We start from the raw sequence: 17973 nt of genomic DNA, 5'->3' as shown, positions 1-17973 counted from the left end.
TCAGGGTGTGGTTACTTTTGTAACTCCAGAGATCTCCATGCTTGTTGGTGCTCTGCATGTAGAATCTGTGTCATTTTTTGTTCTTGAGAATCTGATGTCAGCAGTGGTATTGGGCATGCCTTGGCTGCGTAAACATAACCCAGCCATAGACTGGCATCAGGGTGAGATTGTGCGCTGGAGCCCTGAGTGTCAGGAGACGTGCATGTCTATCTGTGAACCTGACTAGAGCTGAACCTATCTTTATACCTTATGCATTCAGGGAATTTGCTGATGTGTTTTCTGTATCTGAATCTGAAAAATTACCTCCGCACAGAGATTATGACTGCCCCATAGATTTGGTCCCCAATTCCCGACTCCCCAAGGATAAAATGTATAATCTTTCTGGTCCGGAGCGTCAGGCCATGAAAGATTATATAGCAGACAGTCTGCAGAGAGGGTTCATCAGACCATCCAGGTCACCAGTCGGCGCTGGATTCTTTTTTGTTGATAAGAAAGATGGTGGCCTCAGACCTTGTATTGACTACCGTGAACTGAATGCTATTACTGTAAAGAATCAGTACCCTCTGCCACTCATCCCCGATCTGTTTAACCAGCTCATAGAAGCCCGGTGGTTCACCAAGCTGGATCTCAGGGATGCATATAACCTCATCCGTATCAGAGAAGGGGATGAGTGGAAAACTGCATTTAATACTCCAGAGGGACACTATGAGTACCTAGTAATGCCTTTTGGATTAAGTAATGCGCCGGCTGTGTTCCAGAACTTTGTTAATGACATTTTCAGAGATATTTGTGGTCAATATGTGGTGGTCTATCTGGATGATATCCTGACATGTCCAACATGTATGCACTGTACTCCAGAGACTCAGGGAGAATTCCCTATTTGCTAAATATGAGAAATGTGTTTTTTTTGAGGCAGAGGTTAATTTCCTGGGTTATATATTGTCTGCAGAAGGCTTCCGCATGGATCCCTCTAAGCTTCAACCGATTAAGGAGTGGGTGCAACCCAAGTCTCTGAAAGCCTTGCAGCGTTTCTTTGGATTCGCTAATTATTATCGCAAATTCATTAGAGATTTTTCCAAAATTGCCAAACCCCTCACCAATTTGACTAAAAAGGGGGCTGATGTGGTTAATTGGAAGCCAGAGGCGGTCCATGCCTTCTCACAATTAAAAGGATGTTTCTCCTCAGACCCGATTCTGGTTCAGCCTGACCTTATGCGTCCGTTTATTGTGGAAGTCGATGCATCCGAGGTTGGAGTGGGAGCGGTGTTATCACAAGGTACTCCGTCTCTCACTCAGCTTCGTCCTTGTGCCTTCTTTTCCCGCAAGTTTTCTCCCACAGAGAGAAATTATGACATTGGTAATCGTGAACTGTTGGCAATTAAATGGGCCTTCGAGGAATGGCGCCACTTCCTCGAAGGCGCCAAACATAAGGTCACAGTCATCACAGACCATAAGAACCTCACTTATCTGGAATCTGCTAAGAGACTCAATCCTAGGCAAGCTAGGTGGGCATTGTTCTTCTCCAGATTTGATTTTGTGGTAACATTCCGGCCCGGTACCAAGAACACCAGAGCTGATGCACTTTCCCGTAGCTTCTGTCCCTCTCAGTCCGAAGACTCTGAACCAGTGCATATTTTAGCTAAAGGCATTATTATGTCATCGGTTTCCTTAGATTTGATAGAAGAGGTCCATAATACCCAAGACCAAGCTCCTGAAACCACCCCTGTCCATAAACTGTCGCCCCCTCACTGCGCCTACGGGTACTCCAGGAATCCCACAATTCTGTGCTGGCAGGTCACCCTGGTATCGGCAATACCCTCCGATTAGTAACCAGGAATTTTTGGTAGCCAACTGTAGCGAAAGATTGTAAGGAATATGTACTGGCTTGTGAAACTTGTGCTCGAGCCAAGACACCACGTACCCGCCCTGCCGGATTTCTCCAGTCCCTATCTACGCCAGTAAGCCCTTGGACACATCTCTCCATGGACTTCATCACTGACCTTCCACCCTCAGAAGGGAAGACTTGTATCTGGGTAGTAGTGGATTGATTCAGCAAACAGTGTCATTTTGTTCCTCTGTCCGGATTACCCAATTCTGAAACTCTTAGCAAGTTGTTTATTAGGCATATTGTGCGGTTACACGGGGTTCCGGAAAATATTGTTTCTAACTGAGGAACACAGTTCGTCTCAAAATTCTGGAGGGCATTTTGTAAAAAGATCCATATAGAGCTATCTTTTTCATCTGCCTACCACCCAGAGACCAATGGTCAGACCGAACGTTCCAATCAAACCCTTGAACAATATCTCCGGTGTTATGTGTCTGACCGTCAGTCTGACTGGGTGGAATATCTGCCGCTAGCTGAGTTCGCTATCAATAATCAGTATCAGGAATCCATCAAGACTACCCCCTTTTTCTGCAATTTAGGGTTGCATCAACGTTTTGGTTCTTTTCTTCCACTGTGGTGGATACTCCTGAGGCTGACTCAACTGTGGACAAATTAAAGGCTATCTGGTCGGAGGTGAAAGAGAACCTGAAGAAGGCAAAGGTTGGTCAAGCCTCCTCTGCTAATAAGAGACGTTCCAAGGGCCCTAGCCTTGGAGTTGGGGACAAGGTATGGTTATCCACACAGAATATTAAACTCAAGGTCCCTTTTGCTAAGCTGGGTCCGAGATTTATTGGACCTTATGAGATAATCGAGGTAATTAATCCCACAGCTTTCCGCCTGCAACTCCCCCTATCCTTCAAGATATCGAATGTGTTCCATAAGTCCCTCCTCAAGTTATATCGTGTCCCCATTCACCCAGTCAGTGACCCTCCTCCTCCTGTTTTGGTGGAAGGTAACTTGGAGTATGAGGTACAGAGAATACTTGATTCCCATATTGTCAGAGGGGCGGTACAGTATTTAGTGCATTGGAGGGGTTACGGCCCCGAGGAGAGGTCATGGGTCCCTGCGAGCGATGTTCATGCTAGGGGTCTGGTCCGACGGTTTCACCTCCAATTTCCTGGGAAGCCGGGTTTTGAGGGTCCGGAGGCCCCTCGTGGAGGGGGGGGTGTACTGTTACGTCACCGCCGGAGTCTGCTCCAGCGACTTCTGCTCCGATCGCCAGGCGACGCCGTGTTCCTGCCGTGGATGGTGCTGGTGATGGGTTGAGAAGTCGATGCCAGCGGCACCAGTGGGCGCAGGCTCCGATCATCCACTGGGCTGGGTTAGCTTGGGATCTGCAGTACCGCTGGCTGACTGTGGGTGGCATGTGTCTTCCAGCTGAAGTTGCCAGCGTTCAGCTACAGCCAATGGGAAGACACCACACCCTTCTTATTTCCCCTCCTGTCACATGATTACTGCCAGATATAGTTCTGATTTTCCTGGCTCCTCTTACGTCCTATTCTGTTGGTGATTCCTGTGTTGACTTCTGCGTGTTTTTGACTACCCTTCTGCCTACTGTTTTTGTACCTTGCTGCCCGACCCGGATCTGACCTCTGCTACGTTTGCTGACTACGTCACTGCCTGCCGATTCTGTCCCTGTTTCGCAATTCCTGGTTTGACCCTGCCTGACTACTACTCTCATCGGACTGCAGCCTTCCACAGGTAGTGATCTCCAGGGTCCTGTGTAATTCCAAATTCCTGTATAGGGGTTAAAGGGTTTCAGGGTTTTGGGGGTCCTACTTGGTGAGTGGCTTCCCTCTAGCCTCCCCTTTACAGCCCATCTGAGTCTGTGGATCCAGGCAGGCATTACACTAGGTCAGACATAAGCTCCAGGCAGGCCTGATCACACCTGCACATTGAGGGGACCATCAAGGACCTTGTTGACCCTAAAGAATCCGAAAACTCAGTAGCAAAGGGAGAAATGGGGATAGGACCAGAGACTCCAACCCCACAGGGTTCACGCTACCATCAGGCGGACAGAAGTGGACAAACCACAGAACAGGTTCTACCACGGGGACCCACTTACCAGAGACAGGTGCAGGGGAAGAAGGTACCAGAGAACCAAACTGGCACTGGGACGAAGGGGACCTGGAGGAGAAACCAGCCGGCCTCGGTCAACCAGTTAACATCTTCAGAAAGTGAGTAAACCAGTTGCACTGAATACCTGTGCGGACTACCTTCTTACGACACCCACTGCACCATACACCCATTGGGGCAAAACCCTACTTGCGGAGGGACTACCATTCTAGCTGCCACCAGCCCCAGCAGAGACATTCTCCAGCGGTGGCTCCCTACACTTAGCCGCAACACCGCAATAAAATATCCCCATTACAAAAAGGGTCCAGAGCACGAAACTGGGTAACGGCCACCATCGTGATATTCCCAAGGCATACACTGCCCGGAACTGAGGACCCCATATCCCTGGGTGCGACAACCCTTTTTCCTGGCGTCACGAACAGGATTGAACTGGACCCGGTCAAATCGGGTGACGTGTGCCTTAAAAACTGTGTTTTATGGACTGTACTTTATTGCTTGAAAAAACGCTGCCATAACTGTGCCACAGCAGACCAAAAAGCGCAAAAAGAAATCCATGCCCCCTGGGAGTACACGGAATGTAAAACGAAACCAGAAGCAAGGAGACTCGAGGCCCTGTACCAGAATGCCTTTAGGACTGTTACTGACAACATGTCTGCTCCAGGGGATCGTACCAGTGTCCCAGTGCAACCAGGGACCTGGACCTCAAAGAGGCTAGAAGCGGGGGTCCAGCGGCTGTGCTGGACTCTGCGTGCGGAACACCTGCAGCGAGTCGAGGAGTGGAAGGTGGAGATGATTGAAGTGGTGGCAGCCATGGTGGCTCCACAGAGTGGAGCGCCGCTAGACTAGGCTGCACCAATCCAGCTACCAGGATCCATCCTCGACCAGGCCATGTCACCGCTAGAGCCAGAGAGACCAAAAGTGGTCGCATCACATTCTCCGCTGGAGAAGGAGCAAGAACCATCTGATCCAGTGATGGCAGAACAGGCAATGACGTCATCGAGAGTCATGGAGGAGGCCGCCACCAGTGCTGACGACTGTCCCCAGGTACTGTACCCAGTCGCTGTCGGAAATCCGGCAGCGAGCTACCCTGAACCAGGTAGCGGGAAGCCAGCAGTTGTCACCTGGGAGCAGGCATGGGTTGAGGAGGACACCCGCGTCTGGTAGCTATGACCTGAATGCTACCAGTTAAATTGTTTACTATTTTATTGTTTGAACATTGGACTGTTCCTGAAAGAGTTACCAGTTTTTCGTATGCTTTGACATAAAAATGGATCCAGGCTGGAGGACTGGCAGCAGCCAATACAAACTTGTGTCATTGAAAATAGTTGCACCAGTTGTGCCACACCAGGGTACACCCATCCAGCGGATTTTGCTGTGAGCACCACCACCAGGAGAGGCTAGGTGCAGGAAAGGTCTGCTGCAGAGGCGGCCGAGACCTGGTCACTAGTGACCTGCCTCCTTAGAAGGGTTCTGGCACCAGGATCTTTGGGTGGTTAGTGCAGGGAGGGATACCCCAGGTTTGAAACATTGAAGTAATGAACCTCCCCTGCGTGGGAAGACCTGTTGATGTGATGTTTACATGAAAATAAAAAAAAAGTGTAACCAGTTTTACCTTGCAGCCCGAGGACATGCTGGAATTAACCAAGGGGGAATGTAGCACCCCTGAACCTCTCAGGGTGCTACAAGGTTCTGCATTCCCACCAGGATGCAGGGCCTACCCCCTTAGGGACCCAGAACCCCAGTGCCAGTACCAACAAAAACCCAGATAATCCAAGTTTTCCCCAACAATCCCCCATACAATGGTACTTAGCTAGAGTGGGACCCATGGATGGTCGCCTAGAGGTGGAGCCACTCCAGCCCACTAGTTGACCAGGTGGGAGGGGCAGAATGTGGAGAGTAGTCAGGAAGACAGTAGTGGGAAGGAAGTCTGAGACACAGTCGGAACGGAGTTGACAGCAGGAGTGTGAAGGTGGAAGTGAAGTGACACCCTGACTCGGGTCAACAGTGACCTGGTACCCAGGAGAAGTGGTTGCCGGTGCAGTACTCCCAGAACTATGCACCGACGGGGTACAGGACCCTAAAACAGGAAAGAGCTTCAAGCCGACCTGTTAACACCTGCACAGCAAAGGGAACCATCAAGGACCTTGCTGACCCTAAAGAATTCAAAGACTCAGTAGCAAAGGGAGTATCGGGGACAGGACCAGAGACTCCAACCCCACAGGGTTCACGCTACCGTCAGGTGGACAGAAGTGGACAAACCACAGAATGGGGACCCTCAGTGTTCTATACCACGGGGACCCACTTACCAGAGACAGGTGCAGGGGAAGAAGGTACCAGAGAACCAAACTGGCACAGGGACGAAGGGGACCTGGAGGCAAAACCAGCCGGCACTTATATTTGCTTGCTGTTCCTATTGCTACACGTTGCTTAATAGGTCTGTAGTCCCTGTGTATAATTACCCTTGACCAATTTTTTGCTATGGTTTTTGTTCACTTGGGTGGTTTTTAATCTATCAAATAAAATATTGGATTTTAAGGGATTTGATTTTTCCTGTCCTCCTACTTCTACCCCAAGTGGAACCCGCCCCCTAGGTGGCTGACTTCAGTAACCGGGGAAGTCCCATGACTCATGATGTCCACCCCCCTGCCTACCCTGAGCCATTTTCCTCTGGGAGAAGGCTCCTAAGCTTAATGGAAAGTGTGAATGTGGAACACCAGTGATTAACCCCCTCCTTACCTCGAGGCAAATATCGCACCTTAAGTAAGATGCAATACTCTGCGGTGACTGGAGCCTCAAGGTGCTACACATACACTATAGAGGACTTAGCAGTTTGCCTCTTCTTGAATGAATGAAGCATGAATTGCAGCCTGGTTGCACATAATAGCAGACAGGTATACCATTCTCTGAAATGCTCTACTTTTAAGAACCGCTGTGGACCACTGAGAGATATGAGACTGGTCCAGCTCTGTCCTGGCTGGCTCTTTCCAGCACAGCTGCAGGTGATTGAAAAGCGCCTATCCCTTTGTCAGGACCAGATCTGTCAATCACTTGCAGTGGTGAGGGGAGCAGTTGAATGGCTCTGGGTTCTTCAAAATATATTTTCTCTGAAATGCATTCATTTCATGTTATTTTTGCTCACAAACTGTACATCGTTAAAAATCAATTTGAAGACTGTGTTGTTTTGCAGTAACATAATGTGATCACAGTTTATTTCAGAGCACCTGCAGCATGGTTGCAATAAGTGAAGAAAACCTGTCAGGCAATTCATGCTGCCAACCAAAGGGAAGCATGGATCATAGCCTGGCTACACAATTGCAGCCAAATATGTTTGTTTCTGGCATATTGAAACATTTAAAGATCAAACCAGGGACCATCGAGAGATGACACTAGTCCAGCTCCGCACCCCGGTGCCTTTTCCATGCAGCGCTATAGGTAATTGACAGGTCTCTCTCGTGTGTACATATGGAGAGTCCTGTAAATCACGTGTAGCAGGGTGGGGAGATGACGACAGGGGGTGGTATCAGACTAGTCAAATTCTCCCTATAGTTCCCAAAGGAATCTTTAAAAAGGTTGTCAACTACTTTTACATTGATGGTCTATGCTTAGGATAGGTCATCAATGTCTGATCAGCCGGGGTCCGACACCCTGCACTCGTGCTGATTAGCTGGCTGCTTTCGGTACCAGCGGCGGCAGAATTCAGCCTGAAATGCTCAGTTCTGGAGCTGCTTCATCTTCTGATAGCAGCAGGGTACTATGCAACTGTGCTGCCCCCGTGTCAGCAGCCGGGCTGCTCTGATCCGCGGTGGCTCGAGGGGCATCCGGACCCGGGGGTCGTGCGGCCACTCGAAAGAAGGGGGGTATTTATAGGGGATGGTGTATTGAGAGTTCGTGACGCCCCCCGTGGTGTGTGGTAAGGTGGAGTACCACCACTGCAGTTGGGGAGTACCCGGTAGCGATGGAGTGGGCAGCCAGGTGTTTAACTCCTCCACGGGTAGAGGGGATGCCCCGGGACTCAGTGATGGTGACATGGATGTGTTGTTGGGGAGGTAAGGGTCACTTGTGTACTCACTCAGTTCAATAATGCTGACACCGACAACTTTAGTAAACCAAAGTTCTGGACAACGCTGCCGCTGAGGGGGGGCACGTTTGGGTCCCGTTTCTGCTGGTGTTGCCTGTTGATCTGTGACCTTTCCCTTGGCACTTTGTTTTCTTCTAGTTGGTTCCTATAGCATTAAACTAAATCGGGTCCCGCTTCCCAGTGTGGCTAACTGAGGGAGCTTGCTCTCAGGGTTCACGCTTGGGATTTCCTGGACCGTATGTGTGGAAAGTCCTATCCCCCTCGTTGCGATAGTACCCCGATTTTGGAGCGGGTGGAGAGTGGATCTTGAAGGCTCCATCCTCGTCGGGTGAATTGTCAGGTTGCCAGAAGATACTCCCTGACCTAGGGTCCACATACTACGTCATGCCCTGGTCCCAGCCCGGTGATGGTACAAGGCCGCCCGCTGTCCTACACAACAATGTCGTGCCCCTTGTCATGATCCCCTGCGACCGGGGGTCCAGCTCCTACCAGGCCCAGACCTACGTCTGCTACCTAGTACCTTCAAGGAGCCCAGCTCCTGACCTCCTCTCTCCTTCACTTCCAACACTACACTGGCCTACTCCTGACACTCCTGACCTCCCCTTAACCAACCCCCCAAGTGGGCAACCCTATTCCACTCAGGCCGTCCACTGGTGTGTCTGGTGGGTGTGGTGCTGAGTGTTCCTAGGATTTTGATTATCTGGTTTTGGCAACACCATTGGTTAGCATAAATTGACATGCTGCATCCGGGAAGCCGCACTGCATGTCAGTTTACGCTGCGAAGAAAAGAAGCACAGTGGGCATGGAATTTCTATAAATCCAGCCACTATGCTTGTACTGCACGACGCAGGTACTGGTTGACGCAGCGGTTTGAACGGAGCGAAAACACACCATGTCGAAAACGCTGGTATTCCAGATTGTGGACACACACCCTTATATGAAATCCCGGTGCAAGCGCTCAGCGTACATGCACAGGATAAATAGGAGCCATGCCATACCATGATCTTTTCGAGGCAGAATGAATAAATCAATAGAGCTTGAAGAATTGCCTTTATTTTTTCGCCATTCACCATGTGGTATAAGTGAGTCAGCAGCTTTATTCCTCAGGTCAGTACGATTACAGTGATACCAGATTTATATCTTTTTTTAGGTTTGGCGACTATCAGACTAAAAATGCTTTTTACTAAAGTTTTTTTTTGCATCACTAGATTTTAATGGCCATAGTTTTTTTTATTTTTCTGCCGACAGAGTTAAGTGAGGGCTTGTTTTTTGTTGGAGTTTTTATTGGTACCATTTTTGGCTACATACAAATGCATCTCAATAAATTAGAATATCAAAAAAAATGTTTTTCATTAATTCAATACAAAAAGGAAAACGCATATATTATATAGCATCATTACAAACAAAGTGATCTATTTCAAGTGTTCATTTCTGTCAATGTTGTTGATTATGGCTTACAGCCACTTTTTCAAGAGGCAACACCAAAAAGTGTACCCTATAGTTTACCAAATCTCTTGAGGGCAGGGATACTGCACATGTAGATAGAAACCTCTGTTTGGACAAATGGGAGGGCTTCGAATGGAAGAAGCACCATTTGAATTTTGGAATACAAATTTGGCTTGAATAGATTTTGGACACCATGTTGCATTTGCAGGGATTCTAAAGGCAGCTAAACAGCAGAAACACCCACACAAGTGAACCCATTATGGAAACTGGAGCTCTCATGGAATTTACCGAGATGTTTAATTAACACCTTGAACGACCAGGTGCTTCACAAAAGTATATAGAGTTGAGCCGTGAAATTAAAAAAAAAAAAAAAAAAATTATATATATATTTATTTACCACAAAATTGTTACTTCAACCAGATAGCTTGTTTTCACAAGGGTAACAGGAGAAAATGCACCATACAATTTATTGTGCAATTTCTCCTGAGTACGCTGATACCTCATATGTGATGGAAATCAACTGTTTGGGCACATGGCAGAGCTCAGAAGGGAAGGAGTGCCATTTGACTGCAAAATGGTCTGGAATCATTAGTGGACGTCATGTCGCGTTTGGAGAGCCCCTGTTGTGCCAAAACAGTGGCGCTCCCCCACGTGACCCTATTTTGGAAACTAGATCCCTCAAGGATTTTATTAAGGGGTATAATGAGCACTTTGAACCCACGGATACTTCACAGTATTTGATAACATTAGGTTGTCATATTGACAATTTTCATTTTTTTTTTTTCACAAAAATGTTTCTTTAGAACCAAATGTCTCACGTTTTCAAGTGGCAATACCAAAAACTGGGACCCACAGTTTGCTACCCAATATCTTATGAGCGCAGGGATACCCCACATGTGTATGTGCACCAAACGCAAAAAACAATAAAAACAATGATCATTTATTAAATAATTATAAAAACCCAAGCAAACATCCCAGGCAAACAATTCAATTCAAAGTGCTGTGTACCATCTACACTAGCGTACCTTATAAACAAAGCAGTAGGAAAGCAAACAATGGGTGGTGGTCCGTGTAATTCAGGGCTTCATTAATCCAACAGAATTAGGAGGAATATGGGCCTTACCCTAATCTGTTTTCCTGCCTGAAGACGGAGGTATTACCACCCTAATTTTTCCGGCGTCCCCGTTTCCCGGTGGCTCTCCCTATTAATCCCTACTCTACCACTAAATACCCTCCACCAAACCTCATAAAGTGCATTGTGAACACAACGGAAAGAAAACATCTCCTCATGCCCCACGTAGATTACAAATACAGACATCCCGGGCATTGACTATAGGTAAGTGGATGAGGGTCCTAACAGGTGGCCCCTTCTGTGGACTATGGCAGTCCTTGTACCCCTGATGAACCTCTAACAAAGGGGGGAAATGCGTCTGATGTGTGAATAATTATCTAACCTGGGGATCTTCTTGACCTGGGAGTCTGGCGCCATGGAATCCATGGGAGCTAACATCTCCTGCTAAGTATCCTCGGCAATGGGCCAATTTATTTCTTATAATTGACATAATTTTCCAGGTCTCTGGCTTCTAGATGTGACAGTATGTTGTAATGTTTATACATATTGAATTTGACGGATATATTATTCCGGCTACTGAATGTGTTACATGAATGGAACTGCACTTGCACTTTATGAGGTTTGGTGGAGGGTACTTATCTAGTGGAAGAGTAGGAAACAACAGGGAGAGACGTCGAGGAACGGGGACGCCGGAAAAATTAAGGTGGTAATACCTCCGTTGTCAGGCAGGAAAACAGATTAGGGTAAGGCCCGTATTCCCCCTAATTCTGTTGGATTAATTAAGCCCTGAATTACACGGACCAACACCCACTTTTTGCTTCCCTACTGCTTTATGTCTATAAGGTACCCTATTGTAGATGGTACACACCACTTTGAATTGAATTGTTTGCCTGGGATGTTTGCTTGGGTTTTTATAATTATTTAATAAATGATCATTGTTTTTAAAGGGTTTTGCTTTTGGTACCCATATCCTAATTACCTCTATTCCCTATTGATACTGGTATACTCCACATGTGGTCAGAAACCTTTGTATGGACAAACAGGAGGGCTTTTTGTCGCATCTGCAGAGCCTCTAAAGGTACCTATACAGCAGAAACCCCCCACAAGTGACCCCATTTTGGAAACTAGACCCCTCAAGCATTTTATTCAGGGGTATATAGTGAGCATTTTGAATCCAGAGGTACTTTATACTTTGTATAACAGTGATCACATGACCGGGGACCACAAAAAATGGCACGGATAATGATCTCCAGGGTCTCAGCTATCGAGGTAGCTGAAACCCTGGAGATTTGCCGATGCTGGTGGGGGGAGCTATTCACTTTTTTCTTACCGCCGGTAAAGAGTAAGTACCCTTAACTGCCGCCGTTTTTATATGTAAGGCTGTCGTTAAGGGGTTAAGCATGGTTGTCCGGAGAAGAAAAGTTTAATGCTACCATGACTTTTGTGTTGTGCTATGAGTAAAGCATCTTAATACTATTCATGTTTGGATTTGCTTTTCATCCAAGAGACTGGGCCCATTCACAATTTTCCTAAAGAACACTGCAAATCGATAACAAAAAATGTCATCCAAACATCCTTCAAGAGCAACTCCTCTCAACAATCCAGGAGCAATTTGGTGATCAACACTGCTTTTTCCAGCATGACAGAGCACCATATCACAAAAGTGGCTTGGTGAAAAAAAGAATAACATTTTTGGTCAATGGACAGGAAACTGCACATATCTCAATCACATTGGCCAGAATAGGTTGCGATCAGTCAAGATTTGTGATAGAAGCGGATATCCTACATGTCAAGGCGAATTGCAGGAGTCTTGAAAAATAAGGGTCAACACTGTAAATATTGAGTCTTTACATAAACCTGATGTACTTGTCAATGAACATTTAAAAACTTATGAATGGCTTAAAACAAAATGTAAAAACTCTGACTCAGCAAACTTTGCGGATATATATAAAAATGATATGTCAAATACAACTTTATCCAACTAAAGGTTTATTGTAATTGTGCTTTCAGACAAAATAATCATAAAAATTGTGTATTGATATCAAAAATACTTTCTATTGTTTTCAGTAGAAAAACAGATTTTCCCCAGCATATATATAAAAAAAGATCAAGTTTTTTTTCTTTTACTGTTACAAAATAGTTGAATTTCTGTCAATCATTAAAAGGTCAGAAGAAAAAATGATTAGCTAAGCATTACATATAGAAAAAGATTAATTCTAAAACATCTATGCATTGTGTTTGGCAAATAGTCTGCATTTCAATGAAAAACATTTTTTATTTTTTACACTATTGCTACAGTACATTGATGGTTTCCATATTAGAGAACATCAAAATGGCATTGAGTTGTAACAAACTTTTGATACTAGCATACAAAGTGATGAGTCCCTATAGGCACAGACCTGAACTGGAGGCACAGAATATGGTCTCCATGCTTTCCAGCAAGAGTGAAAGATAAAAAAAATGAAAGAACCAGAAAAGATAACATACTGGCGTTTAAGCTCCCTAATTGGCCAGGATTTAGGCCAAGAATTATGTTGAGTACCAGGAGTGAAGGTCACAATGTGACCACATGGTATACCTGTGATGTAAAAGTAAAGATAACATGATGTGATAACATCATTTCCAAGAGTGGGCGTCACCTCCAGTTCCTGGAAATCTCACGCATGCGCGGCTTGTTCCGGCCTTGTCAGTGCGCCTGAGAAGCTGGATGTACTTGTCCCGGAATCAGAGGGTGCACTGCGCATGATCTGAAGTCTTCTGAACTTCTCGTCATCTGCAGTGTGCCTCTGTAGCCAGGTGTACGCTTCCCGGCTTCAGTGGGCCGACTAGTCAGGGGAACCAACGCCCCTGCGACTAGTAACAGGCCTAATTTGAAAAAGAAAAACTGAGGTAATAAAAGGCTTCTTAAGTTTTATTTTAGAGATTGATGTTATACAGTGCTGGTTAGGAAGGGAATTTGGACATGCAAATGTAAATGCTGTTGGCTCAGAGGGTATAATGGACCTGACAGGTTCCCTTTAATTAAAATCAGTTTTGTTTTTGAACCTTTTGGTATTGACATCATTAGTTGCAGATTACATGCATCTGTTTATGCGTTTCCGCCTGCGGAAATTCAGCATCTAATGCAAGCCTATGAGGAAATTCCGAACGGAAGACCATGCATACCCGCATGAGAATTTGACATGCTGTGGCTTGGAAAAGAAAAAAAAACAAAAAAAAAAAAACACAGCAGGTCAGTTTATGGTGCATAAAAAAGAAGCACAGTGGACATGAGATTTCTACTGTATTAAAGTGCACCAGTCACCAGGATTTTCATATATAACCTAAAAGCAGTGCTATACTGGTGCTATCATCCTGATTCTATACATACCTATAGTTGTCAGCTAGGATGTGTAGGTTTTGAAACACAAACAAGTTAATATTTTTTTTTCCCCCACAGTTAACCGTGGGATCAATAAGAAGCATCACTATTCACATTGTTTTTCTCTGTGCACAATTTTTTTCTTTAATTAAAAGGAGTTGTCCTACAAACAATTTACATTTTATTCAGTAAATAACGGAATAAAAGTAATTTCCACAACTGGACTACATGCGCCCCTGCTATGTACTGTGTAATAGCCGTGTCTGACAGTACATAGCAGTCTGACATTGAGATGTGGAATGATCAGACCATGTCCTTGTACGGTCAGACACGGCCATTACACAGTACATAGCAGGGGCAGATTTATAAGATCTCAGCACTGGAACATACTTTTAAGTCGTGGAAATAATTACGGTACTACTTTAAACTCTATTGATTAAACTGTACTTTGTTCATGGGAAAACTCCTTTAAATTGTAACTCTTATTATGCACATTTTGAATACATAATAGACGCTACAGATAGCTACCAATCAGTAGGAATACAGATCCTGAAAACCCCACCAAGATACCACTCAAATGTGTAGTATGCACACAGAGGTGATTGGGCTGAACCGCATGTCTACAGGTCAACTCTACACTCCATCTTAACCCCTTCACGACTGGCCGATTTTTCGCTTTCCGTTTTTTTTTTTCGCCATTCTTTTTCTGAGAGACGTAACTTTTTTATTTTTCAGTCAATATGGTCATGTGAGGGCTCATTTTTTGCGGAACGAGCTGTACTTTTACATGAAACCATCAGTTTTACCATATAGTGTACTAGAAAACGGCAAAAAAATTCCAAATGCAGAAAAATTGCAATAAAAAGTGCGATAGCACTATGGTTTTTGAGATATTTTATTCACTGTGTTCAGTATATGGTAAAACTGATGTGTGGGTGTGATGCCTCAGGTCAGTGCGAGTTCGTAGTCACCAAACATGTATAGGTTTACTTTTATATAAGGGGTTAAAAAAAAAAATCGGAAGTTTGTCCGAAAAAAGTGTCGCACGTTTTACGCCATATTCCGTGACCCGTAGCGTTCTCATTTTTCGGGATCTATGGCTCAATGACGGCTTATTTTTTGCATCTGGAGCTGCCGTTTTTAACGGTACCATTTTTGCGCAGATGCTACGTTTTGATCGCCTCTTATTGCATTTTGCGCAAAAAGTTGTGGCGACAAAAAAACATCGTTTTGGCGTTTGGAATTTTTTTGCCGCTACGCCGTATACTTATCAGGTTAATTGATTTTATATTTTGATAGATCGGGCGTTTCTGAACGCAGCGATACCAAATGTGTGTATATTTTTTATTTTTTTAACCCTTTAATTTTCAATGGGGCGAATGGGGGGTGATTTGAACTTTTAGGTTTTTTTGTTTTTTTTTTTTAATTTTTTAAAACTTTTTTTTAACTTTTTTTTTTTATTTTACTAGTCCCCCTAGGGGGCTATTGCGATCAGCAGTCCGATCGCTCTGCAGTATCTGCTGATCACAGCTATAAGGCTGTAAACAGCAGATACGCTCTCTTTCTCTTTTGCTGTGCCGCTGGCACAGCGAAAGTGAAAGCAAGTCAGGTGTAGTACAGGAGTCATCACATGACCCTGTGCTACCATGACAACTATCGGGAGTCACGTGATCGCGTCACGTGACTTCCGGTATCGGGCGGTAAGTAAATGTTTGCCGCGAACGCGCTTATAATGGCGCTGTCACATATTGACAGCGCCATATAAGGGGTTAAACGGCACGAGCAGATAACGATTCTGCTCGTGCCTAGCAGGCACACATCTCAGCTGTGAAAATCAGCTGAGATGTGTGCCGATCGCAGCAGGATGCTGCCGGCAGACCGCGGGCAGTAACATTATGACCGCAAGGACGTAATTTTACGGCCCGCGGTCGTTAAGGGGTTAAAGAGTGGTGTACAGACGAATAGACTTACTATAGACCACTCTGTCTGCAGTCTCCAGATCAGAGGGTGTTTTATGTGTTTGGTGAGGGCACCTATACTTTAGCTGATCAGCGACTATTTGCAGTAGCATATTATATATACACACATACACTTACATATTATATTAGGAAAGTCACACAAAGTGATATTTCAGATTTAGTAAAATTAATGTAAATGTCAAAACGTAGATTCATTAAAATAGTAGCATAAAACTGAATGTAAAACACAAGCGGAAAAAATATTTATTCATAAAAAATAACCATATCTTTAAAAGTAACAATTTAATTTGAGGTCAATATAGTATGCAGCTCTGATTTCTCAATTCATTAAGTACAAACTTCAATAAGTATTTTTTCTCAAGAGTTTTTATCTATTAACGTATACAAAAAGGACAACCTGTCTTATAAAGAATACTCATTAACAAAATCACATGTATGTTGTTCTTTGCTATACATTAATAAGCTTTTCACAGCAAAATTGAGATTAAGTTAAACAAGAATTTAAATTATGGCAAATAAATGGGTCTACCTGGACCTATTTACGTAAACACCACTCAGTCCTTCTTGTGCCATATACGACATGCCACATTACTTAACCCTGAGCAGTCTTCTAAATAAGAAACACATAAGGACGGCAAGACATAAAAAGTGGTTAGACCAGCAACCAAAAGGAAATAAAGGTTATAAAACAATTTAAAGTAATTTAAAACAAACAAATCACATAAATAATCTGGTTTGATTTCTATTGTTTAAACCCAAAAAGAGACATTTCACCTTCTTATTCTTACACCAGTGTCTGAAAAACAAGCGTCCCATTCTTGTAGAGAGCTACCATTTCACCACCCATAGTCCTATAAGGCACGTCAAATCTAAAACCGGAACAGTCACAAAGATCCCGGCACAGTTCCTATTTAGAGATTTGTGACAAATATTTGCCAATGACATCAGTTGCTGACAGCAGACGGGCAAATATTGATTCTCCTCCATGGAAGGGATAAGCACCAGTAGACAATGGTTTCGATCAACTTCTTTCCTGGAAAAACCATTTCTGAAGGTCGGAGTTAGAACACGGTCTTAACAAAGGTGCAGCGTTCCCCGTGCTGGTGGTTTTCTCCGCTTCTACACACCTTTGCGTTTGCTGGTGCAGCAAAGTTCCATCCTGTAAAAGACAAGTGACAGTTAAAATAAGCAGATAACATCATAACAGATAACATTTTCATCAATAATTTTATAAAATATACTAGATATATAGGCGAGTGTAGATTTCTTGTTTACTGTAAACTCAAATCTAAGGAATATTAGGTAACTCTGAAGCATCTTGTTTTACTAGCTACAAATGGATTACATAGTAACATAGTTTTGTAGTCTAAAAAAAAAGTCATCCATCCATCCAAATCAGCTTATTGGAGCATGGATCCAAAGAAAGGCAGAAAACCAATTTCCCATCCCAGCATTATATCCTGCAATCATGATAAGTCTCTGGACCAAATCTCCAGTAATTTAAAACCAAACCAATGACTTTTAATAAAGTGACCATGATACCTTTTCTGATGAATGCTCTTACAGTAAGGACACGTACAATCCCACAATCCCATTCTCTATTTGTGTACAGCTTGCATCATCTAGACCAGGGATGTACAACATGTCTTTCTGTGTTGCTCCCAAATATCTGGCCACAGGCACGCTTGTCTGTATGTAACTTCTTGTTTGTACAGCAATTTCCATATCTTGGGAAAGTGAAATGCAGTCATTTCACCATCACCCCATAAATAATACAAGAATAGGGACCATTGACCCCTACTGGGGACTGTAGACAGGTGTAAAAGAGGTAAATGTGGCTGTTTATGTATGTGGCTCTCTCAATTGTAGTAACCATGGCCTCCTGCTTTCTGGAGTGCAAACTGTGAAAGAAGGGGACCCCATTATTCTAGGTGCACGTTTTTATCCATCATGCAATATATTTCGATATTTAAATTTTCATATATCCAAAAATGTGGCAGTAGGCAATACTCCCTGAGAATGCGGCCCCCCTTGTTCAATATGACAATGTGGCCCTCAGACTAGAATAGGTTGTGC

General features: G+C 44.4%; 1 protein-coding gene across 1 annotated transcript in view; it reads right to left on the bottom strand.

The window, feature by feature from the left end:
* Window positions 1–16164: 16164 nt before the first annotated feature.
* The window catches only part of LOC142243239 (polypeptide N-acetylgalactosaminyltransferase 12-like), an 87585-nt gene continuing 85776 nt past the window's right edge, over window positions 16165–17973 (bottom strand). Inside the window, exon 10 of the mRNA XM_075314919.1 lies at window positions 16165–17056. Coding sequence (XP_075171034.1) covers window positions 16919–17056 — 138 coding nt within the window. The 3' untranslated portion in view covers window positions 16165–16918. The remainder of the gene's footprint in view (window positions 17057–17973) is intronic.

The sequence above is a fragment of the Anomaloglossus baeobatrachus genome, chromosome 6 (genome assembly GCF_048569485.1).
Source record: "Anomaloglossus baeobatrachus isolate aAnoBae1 chromosome 6, aAnoBae1.hap1, whole genome shotgun sequence".
In the NCBI taxonomy this organism is placed as follows: Eukaryota; Metazoa; Chordata; class Amphibia; order Anura; family Aromobatidae; genus Anomaloglossus; species Anomaloglossus baeobatrachus.
Note: the sequence above shows the minus strand (reverse complement) of the source record. Positions and strands in the feature narration are given on the sequence as shown.